This window comes from Octodon degus, unplaced genomic scaffold (genome assembly GCF_000260255.1).
Source record: "Octodon degus isolate 3935 unplaced genomic scaffold, OctDeg1.0 scaffold00006, whole genome shotgun sequence".
In the NCBI taxonomy this organism is placed as follows: domain Eukaryota; kingdom Metazoa; phylum Chordata; class Mammalia; order Rodentia; family Octodontidae; genus Octodon; species Octodon degus.
This window is the reverse complement of record NW_004524582.1, coordinates 718,143-742,804: the sequence shown is the minus strand read 5'-3', so window position 1 is coordinate 742,804 and position 24,662 is coordinate 718,143. Positions and strand designations below refer to the sequence as shown.

The following is a 24,662-nucleotide window of genomic DNA, read 5'->3' as shown; positions in this document are numbered from 1 at the left end:
ATGCAGTAATTTGAATACACATACAAAAATATTTCTAGGAAACAAAAAATTACTAGATTGTTTATTAGAATACATTGGAAAGGAAATAGGAATGAAAGCAGTCAGTTACTGAACTTATTAATAAAGAAAACAACACTAATTTATTCTAAGTTGTTAATGCTAATATAATCTGCAGCAGTGGACAAAGCAATGTTAATTGAGTTCTAAAAAGAACACACGCAGGGAACACTTTTTATTGTTATGAACAAAGAATGTGTTTAAAGAGCAGCTTTCAAATTAAATATAATTTAATTCAGTCATGAATACTTTTATTGACATACAATTTATAGACAAAATGAATAAATGTATACTCTAAAAGTTGCATTCTTTTCTGTCCAACGTTTCATTATGCAAATATTTGAATGAAAAGCTAAGTAGAATGTCTCCAAATCTACTAGACTACAAAATTATTTCATTGCACTTGTCCAGTCATACTATCTTTGTCATTCCTCCATTTATCCATGAATTTATCTTCTTTCGTTTTTAATGTATTTAGTACGGGGTCTACAGTGTCTTTCTACACAGATTGGACTTGTAGCACTCTTTCTGTTTTCAGCCTCCCAAGTGCTAGGATTGCAGGTGCATGCCACCAGTCTCAATCGCCATCTCAGCACACCCCAGGAGAGGGGCCAGCACAGTATGCCAGGGATTGAACCGCAGTCCCTGCATCTGTCTAAGCAGATGCTTTAATATGCTGAGCTATCTGGCTGGCCCTTATCTATTTCTTAAGACACAAGTATCTCAGCTCCCCCTGAACACTTTAGCATGAAACTTTTTATATAAAATTTCCATAAAATAAAATACCCATATCTCCAGTGCATGCTGAGGTTTGATGGAAACACACTTTTGTTCAAAGTATAGACTATTACCATTAGCTCCAGAAAGTCACCTCAGTATCTTTGCAGTTAATCTCCATTCCTACCCAATACAATTAGTCTTAACATGTTTTTGAGTATAGTGCTTTTTAAAGTTGTGATCTCTTAAGTATTATTTCCAGTTGTTCTTATGTTTATGCACCTTTCAAATAGTTTTGTGGAAGTTAGAAAATTTTTAAAATAAATAATTTATATTAAGAAGGAGGCCATGTTCACTTGGACGCTGAATGAGACAACTTCTGGTCATAATTCTGAGTGTCAGGAAACTATCTGCATTGTGGATATAATATGGCTAGTTGGTAATCTAACCAGTTTAGACCCAACTGTGAAATTGCTAACTAGCTCAATACTAGCTAAAAAGTAGAAGTACCACAAATACTTAAGTGAAATTGAAAAGTGGATAAATGATTATAATGAATTGGAAGGAAACTAACACCCATTATTCAAGATGTGTAACTAGCAGAGAGCTATATGTTTTAAAGAACATTTTTTAAGATGTTCACCTACTTTCTCTTCCAGTGGATTTAGTGTTTCTGTTTTAATGTTAGACCTGGGTTTAGTTTTAGTTTTCAGCATATGGAGAGCCAGTTTTTCTAAAATAAAACACAATTAAATAATAAAAAAGAAAGCAAATAACAGTTTTTTAAATTAAGAAATCTTGGAAATCAGTGATGCTTTGTTATTGGCTTGCATATTGTAAAAGCCCAATACATCATTACAACCACTAAAATGTATCGCTGCCAAAATAGACAGGCTCCATCTTTCTATAGGTGTTTCAACTCCAAGGATGTCAGAGCAGGGATTGGATTATTTACCTACAATAGGCTCAAGGAGAGGCTTAGTAGGCTGGGAGTATAGCTCAGTGACAGTGCTTGCCTAGCAAGTGTGAGGTCTTGAGTTCTATTCTTAGTACCAAAAAAAAAAAAAAAAAAAAAAAATTCTGAGAAAAAAAAAAAAAAAAAAGGCCTAGAAAAACACTGTGACTAGGCATTTGGCTTTCACTGATAAGTTGTATCTTAATTATTTTGCAAATGGATAAATGGCAACTTTATTTCAGAATAATTTTTTACTGTAGTAGGTAAGTAGAAAAGCCTCATATCATGAACTTGATATGAGATGTACATGTTTCTAGCACTGCTTATTAAAAGGTATTATATTTTAATCCATTTGAAACATGAGATGAGGAATTTATCAAATATATGTCTAAAAATAAAGCTGGAATATGATTATTAATGAGAATTAAAAGTGAATACACCTACACTTCCCATGTAAAATGATGGCTATATATAATAAAGGAGATTTTCCGTTTTTCATTTAAAAGCCATTAAAAAAAAGTAAATGAAAGAAAACAAGTAAGAATATATAAAATAACATTAAACAAACTATTATACCATTACCACAGACTACTATATGGGGATTTATCCTGTGTGGAAATAATTTTCACTAAATATAAGGTCCATGATTTCTGATATTTATTCAATCACAAAAGAAACATTTATTAAGCATTTTTCCTGAGGCATGGTAGAAAATCTCTTTAGTGCCTGTAGTAGTGCCCTGAAGTACACGATAGCCTTTTTTCCTTCTTTATTTTTTCTTCCTATCTCCTTTTTTCTTTTCCTTCTTTTTCCCTTCCCTTCCTTCCTTTCCTTTCCTTTTTTCTTCCTATCTCCTTTCCCTTCCCTTGCCTTTCTTCTTTCTTCTTTTCCTCCCCTCCCTTCCCCTCCCCTCCCCTCCCCTCGCCCCCCTCCCCTTCCCCTTCCCTATCCCCGTCCCTGCTGGGAAAGACTCACAGGGCAGGCATCTGCTGCAAAGCCACATGGACACTCAATGCAAGCAAAGTGAGGCCTGCACAAAAAGGCTGCTGCCCCCGCCTTTGGTCTTTACTTTTATGTATCTTGAGTCTCAGCCTTTGGGTTACTTTAGGGGAGCATAACAAGATCCCATTGTATATGTCTTAAGATTAATGTTTAGGCTATACCTGAGAACCTGCTAGGCATCTGGGAGCAAGGACCCCAAAATAGGGGTGTCCTTGAGTTCCAAGTGTTCTTGATTACTCCTGCAGCTGATGCTGTCCTGTTTTCTTTTTCCTTGACCCACATGCCCTGCAGGTCATTTAACCTTCTCTATATTAACTCTTTCTTATCCCAACACTTCCCCTTTCCCTTTCCCTCTCATGGCAAAGTTTCCCGGGCTGGACTGCACTTTGTGATCTTACTGCCTTGGCCTCCCACAGTGCTGAGATGCCAGTGTGCATCACTATGACTCTGCTTTTAGTAGTCATTTAAAGTTTTTATTGCTGGGATTTTACATTCAAGTTTAATAATTTTAAGTGATTTCAGATTGTATGATTTAATAACATTCAGTAACTCTTAAATATTGTCAGTTGAATAGTCATCTGACACATTTCTAATATTTCAGCTGCAGTGGTTGAATTGGTGCACTTAAAATATTTGAAAAGTATTTGATACCCTCTATAGACTTTGCTACAACAGCTGTCACTAATGAGGAAGCCCTGTAAAGTAGCTTCATTGCTGGTAACTGCATTGGTATAAAATCTCAGATAAATACTGTTTCATTGTGCATACTAGTGTGTGCCAATGAACAACACACTATTTTCCACGAGATGACATAAAAAATGGTCATTGTTTTGCAAAACCATAAGAAACATCACATCTCTGATATATGACTTATATTAAATGTTTAATTTCCAAGTTTTTTAAAAAAATATGTCACTTAGGTGACACATTTTCTTGTTCAATTTGGCAACCCAGTAGTGGGAAAAATAACTGATTCAACAAATCTATTTCAGGTTAGTTGTATCAGTTAAATTCACAATCTTATTTTACAGAGAGATAAGAGTTGGTATATAGTTAGAATAATGTATACATGACAGAACATGCTAAACACATTTTTGGGAGCAAAGCCAAACCCGTTTACTAAAGAAAAATTACTCATTTTTATTCCGTGATTGAGAAGTTTGGCAATGACTAAAACAAGATAAATAGGCATTTACTTGAGGATTTTGATTCCTTTCAGTAAGTCCTGGACCATGTTCAGTGTAAGCTTACCAGGATGGTCAGTTGGAGAAAGTATGTAGAGGTTTAAATCCTTGCACTTGAACTCAGCCACATTTGCAGTTTGATCCACGTATGGTAAGCACTCGTGTCTGCAGAATCTCATGTGTGAACTTCGCAACCTACAAGTGTAGTGGGGATACAAAGAGCTTACTCCTTTATGTCTCTGCCAAAGTGACTGCTCTTTCATAAGAGATGTCCCCCTTTATCTGAAGTAATCCTTCTTGCCTTGTAATTGTGTATGTATCAGTTTGGGGACACCAATTTTCTTTGGATTCCTGTCTGCATAGTGTGAGTTATGTCCAAGCCTTTATTTTCAATACCTGTCTTTCTGCTTACAAGTTTTCTGTGAGAAGCACAATATTTTGTTAATTGAAATGTTTATTTTGTATTTGGTGCAATTACTGGTACCTAAAATTTTATTATTTTCATCTTGATCTGGTTTATTTTTCTGCTTCTCTTCTGCTGAATTATTCTTATTTCATTTTTCCATTTTTTGTCTCCGTAACCAAGTGTCATGTTTTCAGTCTTCTTTCAGCAGGTTCCCTAGATGCTAAACATGTCCTTGTTCTTTTACCAATTTAATGCACTCATTAAATTCACTCTTTCCTTGCTAATGCTTGGACCTTAGAAAACTTTAAGCCAACTCTTGAGCTAGACTACATAGGTTCAAATGTGAGCTCTGCCTCTTATTAGCTGAGTAATGGTGCTTAGCCTAAGTTCTAAAATAGAAAGCAACAGAAAAGCAGGAAAACATAAAGGTCAGGTAGTAGGTAAAAAGCTTGAGATATGGCATACTTGAGAGACCAGTTGCACATTCACCGACATGTGAATTACAACCTAGTCAACAATAATATGTTGTGCTGAGTGTTCAGTGTCCCCTGAATGTTTATGTATTGATGAACTTGGCAGAAAATTAAGAGACAAGATAAAATTAGAGAGACAAAAGAGAAAAAGATTATAACCAAGGCTGAAAGGCAAAGGAAGATTATCCAAGCTTTAGGAAACTCATGAAGAAGATGGGGGGGGGGGCGGGAAGAAAGAACAAAAAAATAAAATAAAATAAAAAATAAATCCCCCAAATGGGTGGGTTCTGTTATTTCATGTCTGTGGTTATCTTCTGGTGTCTGCAGCTTTGCAGCATTGTCCAATTTATTGTATCTTTGCTGTCACTGTTAAACAAAGGAGACCGAGAAAGCCTGGATTTGTGCGGGATAAAATCTACAAACCTGCAGCACATGGTTCAGTTCTGATCCTACTGCTTCCAAGTCCACAGTAGTTCCGGCTGAGCCTGGCCTCTGGTTGTGGGGCTGGCAGGGGTTGAGTTGTTCAGCCTACAATACTCTGGTGTCTCTTACCAGCCTGACCTTAGCTCCCTGACTCTGGGTGTCTCTCACAGTTGTCCCTCACACAGACACTGGAATTTCAACACTGGGAGCTCTGAGACAAGCCAGCCCACAACCACCCTGCATCCCAGGTTGAGTCCCCGCCCCCCCAAAGAAGGTCAGTCTCCCTCTCCAAGCGACAAGGCAGATGCTTGGGCCCCGTTACGTACTAGTGTTGTAGCACACATCATCCACTGCTCCCTCCACTGCTCTGGTGCCTCTCTCCAGAGGCCTCCAGGGTCACCCGCCCTCCTGCGTCACAGCAGATTTGATCCTCGTCTCTCCCAGTGTGAGCATGGAGCTGGGAGCAAGTGCAGATTGCCACCTCCTTTGCTCTGAGTTGTGGTCGGTCTCTTCACTTTTTCTGAGGGCCTAAACTTTCTTTTCACATCTTTCTTCTGTCCTGGGGATTCACAACCTTCATTTTCTTCCACAAGCTGTTATATTCCAGTGTCTGGAGTCCAAATCACGGAGAGGTCGATTTGTTGTTTACCATTTGGCCTTTTTCCTGGAAGGCTGGTCTGTTGTTTGACTGGATACATCCCTTAGTTATTTTCAGCAAGGATTAAGAAGCTTGTTAGGTATTGGATAGGATTATGCATTTTTACTATGCTGTACCAGTGGTTGATATCAGAAAATTCGAATTTTAAAAAGCAGTTCCCACATGTAATTTTGCTAAGCTACAATTTTTAGTTGGACTATGTTATTTCATTGTATGAGTTACTCAGATGAATTCTGCACACCCACATCTCATCACGTGTCTCTCATCATTCATTATTATGATAACTCACTCAACATACATAAGTAAGCCAGTGTTCTGAGATTCAGGCAACAAAAGTGGAAGGATTAATGCTTGCTAGTATCAGGGGAGAGCAATACTGATGAATACAGAAACTGATGTATTAATTTCTTAGGGCAGCCATAACAAAATAGCACAGACTGGGTGACTTAAAAAAGAAATTTATTTCATCAGGCTTCTAGAGGCTAGAAATCTAAGCTTAAGGTGTCAACAGGATTGGTTATTTTGATGGACTACTGAGCCTGCAGGTGGCTACTTATTAGGTTCTCATCCTTTATCTGTTGGGGACACAACATGACTGTTTCTTTGTATGTCTTACTGTCCTCTTTTTCTGACACTAATCAGAAGAGATTAGGGATGACTGATAATGACTTCCTTAAAGAATGTATTGCCAAATACAGTCACATTCTATAGTACATAGGGTTAGGGATTTGCCATATGAATTACTGGGTAAGATAAATGAAACACAACCTAGGGTACTCTTTCTCATTGCTGCTTCACATATCTTAAGAGGGTAACAGCAATCCTGCTAGAAGCAATGAGAAAATCATTAGTGAAAGTATCAACTTGAATTAAATGAGAACTACAGAAAAGAACACATTAATAACTAAGGTTTACTGAACATGCACTGTTGAGATTTATATATTTACCTCATATACCTGGATAGTGCGTGCAAGCATTTGTATGTAATTTTTACATTGATAAGTTACTCATCACAAAAATTATCTAAAAGGTAGTTACAACTCCTACTTAAATGAGATTATTTGAGCTCTGAATTTTAGTCTAATCTCCAGTGCTATTTGGATTAAAACTTTACATCCATCAAATCATAGCCAAACCAGAGAAAATAAGGATATAACTTCATTTAAACAAAAAAGATTACTAAAATAAGGCTTATACCTTAAAAAAGAACCTTATTAATCTGTAAGATTTTTGTGCTGTTTCCTGATAGAGATAAATGTGGTAACTGTATATGTGTCATGTGTCAAAACCTGTTCAAAATTTAAACCTAATTCTGTCTTCTGTTATGTAGAGTTTATTATGAGTGAGTGATAAAATACAAATTGTGGTGCAAATTTATAGATGGTACAACTATTCATCATCTCCCTTAAGAGATTATATCTGAAAAAATATGGGTCCAAACAAATATGATACATTTACAAAAATATTTCCTCCTTCAGTATACTTTTTATTATGTATTTTAGAATTAGAAATTGTCATAAGAGGGTCAAAAAGATAGCTCAGCAGACTCCTGAGGCAAGCACAGGGACCAGGACTTGATCCCCTGAAACATAGGTCCCGCCAGTCCTGGCCCTGGGCCCACTGAGTTGCCACTGAGTCTGGTCATGGTGACACACATCTATAATCCCAGTGCTGGGGTGGCTGAAACAAGAGGATCATTACCAGTCCAAGCTGTGTAGTGAGACACTGTACAAAAAACATTAAAAAAAAAAATCTGTCACTTCTCAGAAGAAGAAATACAAATGGCAAGTAAATATATGAAAAAATGTTCAACATCATTGGTCATTTAAGAAATGTAAATTAGAACAGCACTGAGATTCTATCTCACCTCAGAAATAATGCCTAGCATCAAGAAGTCAGCCAATAACAAATGCTGGATGGGCTGTGGAGAAAAAGAAACACTTCTGCTCTGTCGATGGGAGTGCAGACTATGCAAATCAGCGTGGAGATTCCTTAAGAAGTTAGGATCAGAGATCCCCTCCTGGGTATTTTGCAGAAGAACTGACAGCCTCATGCCACAGTGATGTATGTGCACCCATGTTTATAGCAGTGCAATTTTTTATAGTTAAATCCTGGAAACAACCCAAGTGCCCATCAACTGAAGAATGTATAAGGAAGACATATTTTTACACAATGGAGTATTATTCACCTATAAAACAGCATAAATTTAAGTCTTTTGTCAGTAAGTGGATGCAACCATAGAACATAGTTTTAAGTGAAATAAATCTGACCCACATGTGCAAGCATCATACTGTCTCCTTACTGCGAGAACCTGAAAGAGAAAACTGGAATCTGAAGGGTACAATAGATACTGGGAAAAAGGAATGGACTTATGCAAAAGGAAAGAGTTACTGAGTTGGGGAGGAGGACAGGAGAGGGAGTGGGGGAAAGAGATTTATCTATGTATGTAAGCAGGATGGTTTGGACAACTGTACTGTGCATTTCTGCTGGTCAATGGAAAGAAAGTTAATGCTTTGTTTCTTCTCCTTTTTTTAATTGTGCTTTTTCTCTTAATTTCTTATATGTTTCTTTTTCTTCAATTTTATATATGTATCTGGTAATATGATTAACTGGTTGGAAGACAACACTATGTATTACAACAAATAATGTGAAACTCATATTTTGTTAAGTGAAAATCTGTATCACTTGTAAGTTTTTCTGTCTTAATTCTAATTTGTACCCTCTTTAAAAACTAAAACTGAAAAAGAATTATCATAGGAAAAATACAAATCACTAGCTATTATACGCACAAATCACATATCTCTTTATTTTGCCTAATTGTAACTTTTTTTTGTTTGTTTTCTTTACCTTTGGCCAGCTCAGTCTGCCCTGAGAGCAGGGCTGGCATGGCATGTGGTGCCAGAGATCGAACTGCAGTCCCCTGCATCTGTGTAAGCTTGCCTAAGCAGACACTTTAGAGCACTAAGCTATCTCGCCATCTCAATTTTAACTTCTTGATGTCATTTTGATGAACCATCAAGCAATTTATTTTCTAAAACTCAAATTTTTAAAAATCATGTCTAATAATTTAATGAATGCAGAAATGAAAGAAGGTCTTCAGTCTATGTCATATCTGAACATACTCATCCTCTAAAATGGGACAATAAACATATTGATGTATTTGGAAAAATGATACAGACAATTTAAAATATACATTAAATTCTAATTTTAATGACAGGAAAAAATGGATAAAGATTTTACAATAACCATCAACTTCTGAAAACAATGAAGACAGACAACAGTCACATTCAAATAAACCTGTAAAACAAACTTAATCTTTACTCAAAATACATGAGATGTTGTTAGCCCTTATACTTGAAAAATGGAGACAACTGTTGAGAAAAGGAAGAGAAACAGACGCTATTAGATTTTATTCTTAAGTTTCAAGAAAAATTCAAGTAAAAGGCAGGTTAAAAACCCTAGAGACATTTTCCTACTGCTTAACATCACCAAACATATTAATTTCCATAGGTCTTTTTTCATAAAAATATAAATATCATTAGTTAGAAATAATAGTTTAAAATTAGTTTTTCTTCCAAAATAGGATGATTTCTTGCTTTAAAGGGAGTTTCACCAAGAGTGCATCTTATCCCAACTGCCCTGCAGTTTTATTTATTTAATTCCAATTTATTTGGATTTAAAGAATAAATACTCTCTACTCATGGTAAACAACTTTATTCCTACCAAACGTAATCATAGTTTTATACTAAAGAAAAGCACAGAACTTAACAGTACATTATTATTCTATGATGGCAGTGAGTAAAGTATGGGCTTTTGTAGAGACAAATTCTGGTAAGAAAAACACCTCACAAATAGGAAAAAATGTGAGGAATTTAGTTCCATAAAATAACTTTAAATATCAAAGCCCATCGAACCTAATATAATTTAAAGAAACTGTTCAAAAGTGCTGCCCATAACAAAAGTTATAAAATATTATTGCCTGTCATAGACAAAATTCCAATTTTGTAGGTGATCTGTATGTGGAAATAAAAGAGAGCTTTGTCCTTTTTCTAATTATAGGTGGAATACCAACCCTTTATTAAAACAAAAGAACAACAAAACCCTCAAAACAACTAAATGGAATGTGAGCTGCATCAGAAAATACATATTGGACATGAACGATCCCCTACCTCTACACAGCCATACATTAAGCACTTCCACTTAGTTCTGACAATGCAAAGAAAGACGTTACAACCTCATGTAAAGAAACTCAAAATGAAAACATCGAATGTCAGAACAGCAGCAGCAAAAGGATCCTGTGATGATGTATTTTATTTTTACCAAACATAGAGTTAGCAACTCCAAGGCTTGCGTGCCTGCGCCAACAGTGCAGGTGACAGCCACGCCTGGCCCATGCACACACCTGTCCAGCGCAGCGCACGGCTGTTGCTCACAGCCACTGACAGGCAGCTGGAGGGTAGTGTACGCAACGCCACACCTGCTCCCCATCGCCCTAAGAGCCAGCAGCCAGGACCATTATTCAGGTTGGTTGCCCAAATGCCTGGGGGGCATGCCTACACCTGGGTTTCTTTCTTAACTAGCAGTTTTTCCTTAAAAAGTCCTGGTCTTTCATGAACTAGAATGCATCTTAGGCCGCCTCCTTGGATGATAGAGCATATGTTAACTTTCCTCCTTGTAAAAACTCAGTGTTAGCCATTAGCCACTAAAATAAATCTGCCCCCATTTCTACTCATTCCCTTTCTTTTCCCTATTGTGGACCCCATGTAAACCTAAAACATATGGTAATTCAATGTACAAGTTTTCTCAAAGTGCAAAATATGTTACAGATAGTTTCATAGGCTTTATTTAAACAGCATTTTATACAGTATGGTCAAGACTCCTGCTCCTAAGTTACCACCTGGCAGAAAAGGGTTGACCACTTACAGTAACCCAGTGCTTTCTTACACAAAATTAATACAACTGTACTTTACAAGTTTTGTTCAGAGCAAAACAAAGTTTATCTTACACTTAATCACATATATATATACATATACATATTTTAAAATGCTCTTTAAATGAAGTTTAGATAGACACATTTCTTAAATATAGACAAATTGGACTATAAACTTAGGAATTATTTTATAGTTTGGTTTCTACTTTACACATGTTGTATACAATATTTAAAAAATACTTCATGAATCAATTCATTTTATTTCTTTGTGCAAAATCTGTTCACCCTGTAACTGTTTAGGCAGTGTTCTTGACCGCTGTAAAACCACACTAAGTTCTTCAATTACCTTTGAAGGCAATTTATGCTCCGAATCCAGAGCAGCTCTGTTACCCCTGTCCTCGGTCTTCTTCATGGTCTTGAGGCCCTTCCGGCCCTGCTGTTGCTCCTGTTGGGCCTCAGTCTCTGTGTCCTCCAGACAGACGAAGCTCCGGTGTTTTCTGGCCCTGTTTCGAAGTTTGTCCTCCTTGTGCTCCAGGCACTGGGCCACGATTGAGGCTCGGTCCTTTAGGCTGGGCTCCACGGCCTCCGCTCTCTCATGCTTTTCACCAAGCCGCAGTCTTTCAAGTTCTGCTTTTGCACTCTAAAAATAAAGTAAGAGATTTTAGAGGAAAGCAGGCTTGGCAAAAATTGATGTTTAAAAAATACATTCCATGTACCAGTTCATGCTTCCTATACAAGAGCTTATTTCTCTAATGTAGGTTCTAATTTTACTTTGACACAGTGGCATATCTGAATTTATACTCTGGTGCGGGAGCTGCAAAATCAAATGAAATACAGATGACAGAAATTCACTTTAACATGCATTTAACATAGCACTTCAAAGATGGCTTTCATGTTAGTTATTCAGGCTGCCTCTCATTTCAAATCTCCCTCTTCCTACCCATTTCTGCTTTATGTGCCATGTGTGCATTCACCCTTAGTTCCAAAAGAGTTGTACAGATAGCACTGACAAAAAAAAAAAATATGCTGTCCTTGGCAGGGGGAACCAGGAAAGTGGTCTGTACTACAGCCTCTCCTTGAGATTCGTAATTCTTAATGAAGATGCTGAGAAGTATTAAGGCAGAGAAATCATCTTAACTCCTTTTTCTGCTTTATTCAAATATTTCTGCCTAATGAAACGTTTCTCCTACATGATCCCTATTAGGGTTTCCCGAGCATATATTTCAAAACTGAAAATATGTTAATACCTGCTTTGCATTAGTGGATTAGAGTTCGCACTCATTCTGTGAATGGTCAGGACCTGTAAGGACCAGATTTCACTGCACCAAACACTCCTTGGCTTCTTGGGGATCACAACTTAGTCCAGCATAAAACACAGCTCTGCAGACCACAGACTTTTTGGCAGAAAGACTTAGACACAGAAATTAGGAGCTGAGTATTAACGTATACAGTGCCAAAGTTTACTATCAGCCTCAGTGACTCATAAACTTGTGTGAAGGTGAGCGTGAAGGGTATGAATGATCTGCTAAAAGTGAGCACATGGGTAGGGACAAAGCAAGTAGAGGAAACAGAGTGTTTTACATGAATAATACGGAGCGAGCTGCAGAGGACTCCAGGGGAGGAAAGAAAGTTAGTGGCCTTAAACGACAAGACTTTAATTTAGAGAGCAAGACAGATAAAGTGTAAAGGAGATGAGCACAAGGTGGCTCGCTCCAGGCAACGCCAATCTGTGTCACAGCAGAGAAATGGTGCCTATCGCTCCCAGCTGTGGAGCACAGTTCTTTCTGTCAGAGCTGAAGTAATGGGCGGTGAGCACATCATCAGAGCAAATCACTCACAGGGCTTTAGTCTGGGATCCTGCATGCTTCCATTATATCCGGAGATGTGGGCCAGGTCTTATGATAAGAAAATATGACCAATATATATATAGATTACACTAGAAATTCTTTTAAAGTACTTTTACCATTAAACTCATTTACTTGCTGATAATCTCCATCATGTAGAATACATAGTCACATCACTAAATTTAATCCTAACACCACCTCGAGCTTTACATGATCATTCACAGGTTATATTTTATGATACAGAAACACAAACTGAGGAAATAATCTGAGTTCACATAAGAAAAACTTTGAGGTAGGAGGCTAGAAATAATTTGTCTTAAATGAGATATGAGTGTGTGGGAAGGGAGGCCATGGTATGGAGGTCGGGGCATCTGGTTCCCAGTCCTGACTTGCCTTCTGGAGATGAGCAGGGCAGGGGATGCAGCTTCCTACTTCACTGGTGGCCTTCTGGGTTAGGTAGTGCGGGGTGTGCTGGGAGTTGTGGCCAGTGCTGTGCATACTGCCTCACAGTAGGCACAAAGAGAGTTGGAGGGTAGGCCAGAGTCCCAGCGTTGGTTCCAGGAGTGGCCAAGTATGTCTGTGTTAATTAACTCTCCAAATGGCTCCCTACTCCTGGGCCTGCCAGGTGCCTGCTGCGCACCCGTCTTGCTGCCAGAGAGAATGTCTGAAGGCATGCTTCCATAATAATGTCCCTAGGGAAGCCCACTGCCCTGCAAAGCTGGGACCTGCACCTGAAGTGCCTCCTAAGCCTTGGAACAAGCTGCCTTCAGAGTACAGTACAAAGTAGAGGAGGTTGGGAGGACCTTATGATGACATTGTTACAATGTGCCTAAGGAAGTGAGCACCGTTCAATGACCCGGACTGTGGAAAAGGGAAGCCTTGGGGCCAGGCACCTCTGTACAGATGAGGCGGCCAGGTTCAGAGAGGGGTGGTGGGATGCTTGCAGTAGCATAGCCTACTGCAGACGTTGTAGCTTCTGGGTAGCCTTTGTAGTGGCTCCATTCATATGAGGCCACTTCCTTGGGCTGTAATGGCTCCTATGGAGTAGGGCAAATGAAGTCTCATCCCTGGTTGGTGTGTATTATAAATTCCCCAGTGCCTAGGTTTGGGCTGTAGCTCCTCTTGGTTAGTCCTAGGCCTGTCAGCTTCTGGGATGCAGGAAAGCCTGTTTCACAGACCGTGAGGTCTGTAGGGCTCCCACAGCAAGGGCTAGGCACCTAAAACTGATTTTTTTTCTTTTTTAAAGGTATTCAGAGAAGTGCTGTTTACTAACAGATACAAAACAACACCTGTATGGACCACTGCAATACGATACACCACTGCACAACCCACACAGGGCCAAGTCCTCCCATGACCAATGCCGCAGGCGGGGACCTAGATCTGCATTCTTGCTTTCCAGTCACCATGTTCAAAAGCAGGTCAGGTCTTCGTCCTTTGTCCTGGCTGTGCTACACAATTCCTTTTCTGGGAACCTAAATGCTTTACAGGGATCTGAAAGAAGCAAACCTATAAAGGTGGAGGGTGAAGCACCTGCCCCCAAAGTAAGCTCCGCCTACAGCCACAAACTCAGTGAAGTCCTAGATATTTCCTGAACCTCTGATTCTCCAGCTCTGGCTACAGTCATCCTAGCAGAGAGGAACTGCCTGCCCTGCCCTGCCGGAGTTCCTGACCACAGAAACTGTCAGTTGTTTTAAGACACAAAGAGAGACACACATACATGCATACAGAGAGACACACATACATGCATACAGATAGACAGGCACAGGCACAGACACACACGGACACACACACACACACAGTCTGAAATGGGAACCCAGGGTGGTTTTCTGAAATTGATGTGTATCTTTCTAGCACATCACACTGCTCCAAGGTAGTAGGGGACAGGTGGACTGCTTACTATTACTATTTTCTGTTCAACTGTACCATTCTTCTTTGTTAATTATCTTGTAGAATTCATTCTAAAAAGGAATGGCTCCGCTACCTTTCTGTCCTGTAAGAGGACCTCACTGTGCTGCCCAGCATGGCCCCTGGATCTTGGGCCTTCACAGTCCTCTTGCCTCCATCTCCCTAGCAGTTGAGGCCATCAGGGGTGCCACTGCACTCAGCTGTTAATGGCCATTTTGAAAGCCGGTGAATGGTCACGCACGTTCTTCATTACTTTGTCCCAGTGTATGTTAATGATGTCAGCCATAATTATAATAATTCTCACATATAATTATTTAATCATCACAACAATTCTATAAATGTGGACACTAACTTAAGCAAGGCTTCCAGACTAGAGGAAGCAGAAGCACTGAAGAGGGGCATCCAGCCTGTGTGTGGCTCAGCACTGTCTGCCTAGCTTGTAAGTCTTCCTCAGGAATCTTTCTGAGGTACTTTCACACAACTTTCAAAAGAACCTTAAGAAACCAAGGCCAAATCAACAAATACCCCAGTTTGCCAAGAACTTCTCTGAAAAATTCTTCCTGAATTACATTCCTTGATATGAATATACTTTTTCTTATGAATGCATCTCACTTAGTAATGTTAATTCTACTTTTAAAACATAGGATCAAAAGTGGGTAGTCATTTTATATTTTATAATATATTAATTTTATTCCATAGTAAAAATTTTAATAGTCCATATGAAAAAAAGCTTATTTTTATTCATTTTGCTCCAATGCCTTTTCAAATGTTTCATTGATTTCCTAAAACTGGAGCATCATATTTGCCAAATCACTAAATCACATTTACCAAATTTACAAAAAGAAAAAAAGTTTAGCTTGTTTTAACTCATACATTTGCCAGCAATTAACACTGTATGGGCTTGTTTTAAGAGCCTTGAACGATTTCTCAAAGCAACAATTTTGAGACATGGGGTGACAGGCAAGACTTTAAAGAAACACCCTGAGAAAAAGCTAGCAGCTGCAACTTTTGGGGATGAAAAGGGAAAAGTAAATCCAGCTGCTAAAGGGGTGAGCTCCTATAGCCCAAGATAAGAGGGCCGGACACAGAAGCAACTGTCCGAGAACAGTGAAGATAGTGAAGGACAGGAGCCAGGACTGACCCTGAGGTTTCTTATAGCTTCTTTGTAATGCATAAAATAATAAATATGCTCCGAATAAAACTCTGAGCATAACACATTTCTAGGTATATTTTGAGCCAGGTGCAAAGTCATGACTACTCAGTAGCTAAATACCACCCTGTCCAGACTATTGCCTCTTTTAGGGAAAAACATGAATAATTAAAGAAAGCTTTGGGGGATCCTAACAAAAATGAAATGTATCCACTGCTGGCCACTTCCCATCTAGGCAGGAACTAGCCTGAGATTTGTGGGCTCTCTGCCAGTGGAAGAGCCAGTTTGTTTTCTGTCTGGTTAACTTTGCAGTTAATTTCTATTACTGACTTAGTACTTAAGGACTCATGCTTGCTATAGACGGACACCTTCAGTTTCCCGATCTTAACCATGTTAAAAAATTTAACTCTAGAATCGTGGATTTGGAATCAGGTAATAAACTGCGTATTTAAATCATCTGTGTGTAATGCTGGTTGAGGAAGTTTGAGCCTCCCCTCCAAAAAAAAGTCTGTCTTTAACTTTTCTTTGTAGCTGATCCTAAGATAGTGGCAGGAGGCTCTTGGCATATGTATCCCATAGACTTCCATACTGATGCTACTGTGTTCCCTGAGCTGGGTTCCCATGGAAAGGGAATGAGAATGTTAAGATTCTAGATTAATGAACCCATAATCTTGCAGAATGGCTTGTTAGCAAAAACTAGGTGTGGCATGGACAGAGGGACAAGTTCTTTATTTCTCAGGGACTCCTTCCTTTGATTGTAGTAGTGCAGCAATATCAAGCAGGGGAACCTAAGAGCATTATTTTTGGAGTTTTTGTATTTAGAGTTGGAGTTTTTCGGTGGAATAAATGTTCAGGCATATTCCCATGCATGGAAAAAAATTTGAAAAACCCAAGTACTAGATTAAAGTGCCTTTATTCTGGTAAAGTGGTTTTTTTTTTTTTTTTTTTTTTTTTTTTTTTTTTCTATTTTTCTTTTTTTTTTTTTTTTTTTTTTTTTTTTGCTTGGAAAGCAAGAGTCAAATAGCTTAATCCAAAATTTAAGCTCAAAGAAGATATAACACTTTTTAAATGCATTTCTTTGTGTTTTAAGGGACTCAATTAAGGCACTGAGACATGATACAATTCCCAAGTGGTTAATGAGTTTTAGGAGGAAAAAAAAAAAACCAAAAAACCTCTTTTTGAAGAGACCAAACTGCACATCAAGACTGACTACTTAGAAAATGATGTCCTTTATGAATAATGCAAACTGATGCTCAGAGGTCATCCTGTCATTCCTTAAATTAAGTAAGATACCCTACTATTTCTCAAACCACCAGAACCTCTCATTATCATAGGTCTGGACATTTTCTGCCATAAACTCACTTTAAGGCGTTTTAATAAATTTCTTTTATTTGTTTAGTACTGGGGATCGAACTCAGGACCCTGTACTTTAGAGATAAGAAATGAATGACACTGTAGGTGTGTAAATGAGCAGGCAATGACACTAAAATAAACGATGTGAGGTTATTCATGTTTTCTTGATGTATAGGATTCTTGTGTTTATCAAAGTGATCACTATTGTTTTTGAAGTTAGTGAAGTGATTAACACTTTTCGTCATATTAAGACACAGGAAAACAAATGCTTCAAACTAATATCAGACAAACAAAATCCTAACCTACCTCAATATTTCTCCGGGCTTGGGTTGCATTTCTTTCATGCTGGATGGGAATTAGAGGTAAACCTCCAATTTTGGGATTTTTGGTTATTGAACGCTTTCGTTCCTTTCCAGCTGGTGGCCATATATCATTTTCATGCTGTGGAAACACAATTTCACGCTGTTGGTGTGTGACTTTATTATGTGGTACACCACGGCAGTCACTGGGCTCCTTTGCTATGTGCCACATCAAGTGATGTGCTCTCCACGAGAGTGCCATTTGTAATTATGATGTTGACTCTGGCAGCGACATAGCTCGAGGACGTGAAACTCTTAAGTGAACTGAGCTTTTGAGGTCTCAGTTCAATTTCTAAGTTTCACATACAAGCCTTCTATACTACTTATCAAACCAAATGGGGGAAAACATTGGAGGAAACTGGCAAATCTCTTTGTAAAAGAAAAATAATGCATTTGTCTACATTTCTGGGCCTTATAATAAAAATAACCATACATTTATTTTTTCCTCATACCAAAGGTGATTTTAATGTAAAAATAATTTGATCTTATATATCCCAAATCAACCTAAGGCATGGCTGTCAGAAAAATGTGCCTTCTTTTATGACCTTTTGAAAAATGTTACTTTTTCATCTAATTGAATTCCAAGGAAATGTTACCTTTTTACACATACATTTATACTGAAAATCATTGCACAACAGAGAATATGGTATATTTGTTCTCAAATTACTGACTACAAAGACTGTCCCACTAAAAATTACAGATATGACTGGAGAAAAGCTAATTTTGCAATGAGGGATAAATGTCCAGAGGTAAAAATATAAGCTTTTAAGTGATTAATCTTTGAGATACACATATAAAAGAAAAACATTTAAACACTTTTTCTACTCCTCAGGGTAGATTAACTTTTTAGAAGCTGGGAAAGCAAATTGATTTTCAGACAACAATCTTATGAAAGATACATAGAATGCCAAGTATAAAAAGGAATTTACAGATCTTTTGATAAAATAAATCCATTTGGTAAACTGTATAGTTAAATTCTACTCTATATTTTCCTTAGTTTTAAAGATATATCAACAAATTATTATGCTTTATTCAGTTAGTATTTTACTTTATTTTTCCCATAATTTTATTTAGAGACAAATAGCAATGAGACAGTTTCAAATCAAATTGGTAGGACAGTTTCAATAATTAACACATTGCATACTCTCTTCCTAGTGGTTATTTGCTGTACAAGATGCAGACATGATATTCTATTTATAAACACTATTACAACAAATCCCTCTATTCATTAAGAGAATGTAACTATATATCTATCCTAACCATTTTGAATACACAGATACAAAATGGGCATTCATCTGTATCCCTTTTTTGTTTGGTTCCGTCATTTGACTATTATAGGTGTGTTAACTCAGCAAAATATTCTAAGAGTCCAGTAGTCCATAATAGTGTTGGGTCTTCTGCTTGACTGGCAGTGTCAGAAATTGTTGACCTGAGTCCCCTACAGCTCAACATAACAGCATGGCTTTACTTCTTATATTTTGTTTTTATACTTTTCTGCTGGATGGTTAAGACCAAGATAAAGCAAGTTAGTATTTTAAAGTATTTTTCTGTAGAAAATAATTCATATCTATATTTACTGTATATTATATAATAATACCTAATTTAATTTTGAGAGGCATTAATGCCAGAGTTTGAACTTAGCAATACTTATTTCATTCAACAATGCTAAAGTATGAGTCTTATTATTAGATTGTGTGAATAATGTATACTCTTGAACTGTAGAGGAGTATTTGATTCTGTGAATGTAGAAAGGTATTACACTTACTTCTCAACAAGAGACAGTGTTGTGGTTTGTATTTGTCCCCTAAAGCCTTATGCAGTCACTGAGGTGCAGTTCTACAGTTTGTGATTAATTCAGGATCTAAGGCTGGGATTATGGGTCTGAGTACTGCTGGGATTATGGGTGTGAGTGCTACACCCAGTTTGGGGCAGAGAGCCCAAATGTATCATCAGAGAGACGGACTTGCTCTCTGTAGCAACTGTTGCTGCTCCTCCTCTCTTTTGCTCTTGCTGTTTTGCTGCCTTCCGCTGCCAGGAACTATTGTTCTGTGCCCTGTGCCACTCTGCCTTGGAGCCAGCCAAGCATGAACTGAAACCTCCAGTAACTGTGGGCTAAAGAAACCTTTCCTTCTTTCATTTTGGGTTTCGGGTATTTGTCCCAGCAATGAGAGAAGAGTAAATAAGACTAAGAGTTATAAGCTTCATAATTCTATTTTCATGATATGGTCTCAAACACAAAAATAATTTTTTATTATCAAAGGGGAATGTTAGGACATTCCCAACATGTAAAACTGAGAAAAGCTGGCTAGAAGGCATTAGGTCATTTTATAAATTAATTTTTACATTTTCAAATCACCCATGTATGGTGCATGTCACATGATATTTTGGGAAAAGCAGAGATCCCTAGTCTAAGTGGTCTGTTCTAATTTAATATTTGTAGGTTTTGGGAAGTGTGGAAAAGAGCGTGACAGAGCAAAAATAATACAGCCAATGAGTAGATAATCAGCAGTCACCAAAATCTCCATTTGTGCCTCCCACTTTCTAAAGATGACCTGTTTCCAGCTGTATCAGTTTAATTTCATTCCCTATATTCTTTTGATTCATTCCAACCATTAGTCCATCAGCACCACCATTCTTTTTTCCCCTTTTGTATTCTGCCTTTTCCTACGTTGGCTCGGATTTTATGATAATCAACTCACTTCTTTGTCAATTGTCATAATGTCTGTCTGTCTGTCTGTCTTCTCCCTGTAGCCCTTTGCAAAACCATAAATCTAGTTAGTCATTATTCTACTTGTGCAACAGGTGTCTGTTGGTGGAGGAAACACAGGGAAGATCAGTCTATGGATTCATCTCATTTTAAGTTTAACTTTAAATTTCAAGTTGAGCAGTCCGCACTCCCTTGAACTTCTACCACAGGACAACTTAAATCATCACTCTGAAGATCATTTCTCATCATTTGTAATAGCCTTCCTTGCCTAGTTAGAAGTTTACTGACTTAATTTAACAAGTTATCATTAATCACTTAAGAATATAACTTTCCCAACTTGAATCATGCCTATCTTCCTGTGCACATGGCCAGAGGCGAGGTTTTCTCTTCTGTGCAAACAGCACTGGCTCTGATGGCACATCAACTTTTCCCATGTGGGCCAGAACATGTAATCAATAATTTGAAAGCAAATGTGTTATACTTTTTGTTGTGTAATTATTATCACCAATAATAGACAATGATTATCACCAATAATAGACAATTATTTTTTCGAAGTTTTGTCACACTACTGCAAATCTACTCAATATATTTATTTGATGGTATAAGAATCTCTCTGCTCTCAATTCATTTCTCCAATTACTGGATTGTCTCCAAGTATATGCAAACTACATACACTCCCTCTCACATTAAAACCCCCAAACCTACCTCACTCTTGTTCCTTTAGTCACAGCATATTGCTATTAGAATCCTCTATGTGCAGCTGTCAGGTGGTTTTGCTCCTTATACAGCTCATATTTCTTTTGTTGTTTTCTACTTTGCTTGACACTTAGAATATAGAATATCCCAAGGCTAATCTAAAAGCTCGCCCTATGTCCCCCTTCCCTCCTCTGTCATCCACGCAGTCTTATAGCTTTCAATATAGTCCAAATTCTGACTCCTCCCAAATCTATAATTCAGCCTCAAATGTGAGGTTTTTTTTTTTTGATAATTTTATTGAGAAACAAATAGCAATGAGACAGTTTCAAAATCAATTAGTAGGAGTTTCAATAATTAATACATTGCATATTGTTATCTTCTTAGTGGTTATTCATAGTACAAGATGCTGATATGATATCCTGTCCAAACACTATTAGTACAAATCTTTCTTCTCATTAAATTAAGAGAAAGTAGCCATATATCTATCCTATTTTCTATATAGAGATACAAAATGGTCATTCATTTATATCCCCTTTGTTTAGTTTTGTCAGAGAAGGGTATTCCATTGTCATTTAAATATTATAGGCGTGTGAATTCAGCAAAAGTCTGAGTTTTGATGGAACTTGGCACTGAGGATATCAATTTGTATATTTATAAGGTATCTTAAATTTCTGTGACCTTCCATTTTCTCCTGGACCTCTCAGATGCTGCAGATAATCAAATCGAAAGTCTTTGAAAGGCTCTGCCTTCAACATATTCCTGAGTCTGAATGTCTTGTCATATCCACTGTTGTCACCCTAGTCTGGACTGATACCTTCTTCTGCCTCAATTCCTGCTTCCATCCTTGACCCCCTACAGTGCAGCCTCAAGAAAATAACATCAACTATTTTTCAACTGAAGATGATATCTTCTCATTTCCATTTCTTGAACAGGGGCTACCACACCTGTCCTCTGTCTTCCTCGTCTCGTGTATCCTCCCTCACAGTCCTACAGATACAGATGAAATAAACTGAGACCACTGCACTTGGACCTGCTGGGTCCTCCCAAGAGGGACCCTTCCTAGATGCCTGGATGAGTCACCTCTCTGCAGAGCAGTCTCAGCTCTCTTCTCACTCACTTAGAATACTATCACTTGAGAACTTCATTAGCAGTGTCCTTTCTTACCCTTGTCAGTCTCTTCCAACATATAGTTATTGTTTCACCACACTGATGTCCATTTAAAACTTTATTTTCTTGTTCTGCTTTAGAAACACTGAGTACATGCTTTGTTGTTGGTGCTACAATGGAGAAATACAGGGTACCCAGGGTCTAATGGTACGAAAGTCAGGGAAAGTTTCTCTAACGATGGGCTATTTAAGCTGAAATCTAGAGGATTTGTGAAGTAAGGGTGAGGATGGGAATAGATACTACAACTTTTTCCTGGGTACATTTACTATCGATGAATGCGGCAATGCATTTACTACCACTATGCTATTTTCCTGTAGGAATGAGCTACAAATCCCCACATTTATCTTAATGGAGGAGTCAAACAGTCCGCAGAAGTAGAATAAACAAAAGAAAGACCATCAGGCCATGTTGCCAGGACCAGGACAAGTGGGATACATGAAGCAGGGAGCATTAACCTGGTCATGAGAATAGGCGCTGCTCTGGTCTATTCATTTTTTGAGTTTCAACTTAAGGGTGTACTGACCGTAAGTATTAGAACAACTAAAATCAGTTTAGTTGTGCCATAAACAACTTAATCTCTTTGGACTATATGATCTCAATTTATTAAAATATTTCCAATCAAGTTTTATTTTTGCTTTTAAAGAATTTGAATATCTGATTTTTTAAAAGCATAAATGTATCTAAAAAAGCAGTCAGTCTTTTTCTGCAAATATATTCCCAAGTAGTAATAGTAGAGACAAGCTGAGAAGAGCTATGTTTATTAACCACTAGTAAGGTTAATAAATTAAATGAACAGAGAAAATAGTTTTCAAAACAAATAAGGACTAGAATTTGGGATAAGTTAACTTCTTTCTTATAAGAGAAATAAGAAAGTACCTCCTCAGTAATAAAGAGTGGCAACTTAATTGTTACCAATGAATTTCAATGCTCTGGAGAGTCACTACTGGGAATTGAGCCAGACAAGGTTGGGAAAGAAAGCAATCCTATTAATCGGACTATTTAACCCTTCTCTGAAAGAGTGAGTCCTTCTCTAGGGAGGAGAATAAATGGGAAGCTGAGCGCATGTGCTGGCCTTAGACAACCCTCGGCTTAAATCACTAACTGAATGGTCCTAAGCAAACGCTGGAACATCTGGTTTTAAAGCCAAAGGATATTATGAACCTTGTGCTACCAGGAGTACAAGAATTGACTTCTGTGAAGTGCCTAGTACATGTACTAGGTATTAAAGGAATACATAGTCCCTTCTTTCTGGAAAGGTAGAGGTGGGGAGAGTGGGAGAACAGGAGAAGAATTCGGACACTTTTCTAAATGATGACCCACGTGGGACTTCGGCAGGATGACATCTCAGAGAAGCCCTGCTTTCCCATGTGCTATCTCAAAGTAACTCATCTCTCCTAGCCAAGGAGCTACTGGGCAGCAACAATAAAAGGAGACTGGGCAGGAGGAATCAATTCTCTTTGAAAGGCTAATGGGTAAATTGGACTTTTATGTACTGAATAAAAGCAATGTGAGAATGAGAGTTTTTGAGAAGGGAGAGCGATACAGCTTTGTGGCACAGTGCTTGTGCAGCACGGAGGTAGCCTGGTGTTCAACCCAAAATAAAACAAATTCTCAGGGCCGGCCAGAGAGCTCAGCGGATTAAAGTGCCTGCTTAGGCAGACGGAGGGGCTGAGGTTGCTGGCCCCGCCCCCAGGGCATGCTGAGCAGGAGACTGAGACTGCATGGTGGCCCCTGCCTATAATCCCAGGGCTTGGGAAGCTGAACACAGGAGAATCACTATGAGTACGATTGACACAGTGAGACCCTGTACTAAATACACAAAAACAAAACAAAAAACCACAACTTCTTCAAGAATCACTACATTAACACTTTGTAGAACCCAAGTTTTATATTTCATTGGCCTCTGGCTAACTGGACTATCATACCTGGGCAATGAAGATACTGGCCATCCACTCCATCTGCATCTGTGAACTATCACAGCAGAGGTGCCTGCAAAACAATGTTTATAAAACAAATCATTCAAAAAGACAATGGCTAAAATCTACTGTATGTACTGGTGATTCAGTGACCAGAAAGCTCTTCAGGTTTCTTGCAGCGTGTGGCCTAATGAAGTCAAATTAGAACATTTCTGTACAAGCAATTTTAGTTTTATGCTAATTTAATATCAAAGCAACTGTAAGGATGCTGGTTTTTTCCACAAATCTAACAAAAGGCTTTGAGAACTACACAAATGAGCCATACTTTTCCAGAGGCACAAAGCTCAGTGTCATTTTACTTTTAAGTCCATGCCACTAAGTAAACATCTTGTCCTCCAGAAACTGAGCCCTGCCCCTCAAAGTAAGAAAGACAAACGTGCACATGCCTGTAACTGCCATACAGTCTCTATCACTATGATTATAAAAACTAGACTTGTGAAAAATAAACTTCGTAAAAAGAGGCTACATATGTAATAACACTGATTCAGTAATCTTCTATTCAAATGCTTACATAATTACAGATCTTGCCCCTGAGGTTTGGTTAGCCTGTTAGGGAAGCGGGCCTGTAAACAAGTAAACTGTAACACAGTAAGAAAAAAAGAAGAGGAGCTGAGAAACGGCAGTGACAGGAAGGGAGATGAGATGAGGTTGTTATCTGTAAAAACAAATTTTGTAACTAATGTCAGAGTAAAATAAAGGA

At 38.1% G+C, this 24,662-nt stretch overlaps 1 protein-coding gene across 3 annotated transcripts in view; it reads right to left on the bottom strand.

The window, feature by feature from the left end:
- Nucleotides 1-9,783: 9,783 nt before the first annotated feature.
- Nucleotides 9,784-24,662, bottom strand: part of Arap2 (ArfGAP with RhoGAP domain, ankyrin repeat and PH domain 2) — a 195,872-nt gene continuing 180,993 nt past the window's right edge. For 2 of the 3 annotated variants that reach the window (XM_004624513.2, XM_023699116.1), the window contains 3 exons: nucleotides 23,912-23,975; nucleotides 17,364-17,498; nucleotides 9,784-11,445 (listed from right to left, as the gene is read on the bottom strand). In XM_004624513.2, coding sequence (XP_004624570.1) covers nucleotides 11,059-11,445; nucleotides 17,364-17,498; nucleotides 23,912-23,975 — 586 coding nt within the window. In that variant the 3' untranslated portion in view covers nucleotides 9,784-11,058. The remainder of the gene's footprint in view (nucleotides 11,446-17,363; nucleotides 17,499-23,911; nucleotides 23,976-24,662) is intronic. The other variant, XM_023699120.1, reaches the window with a different exon arrangement.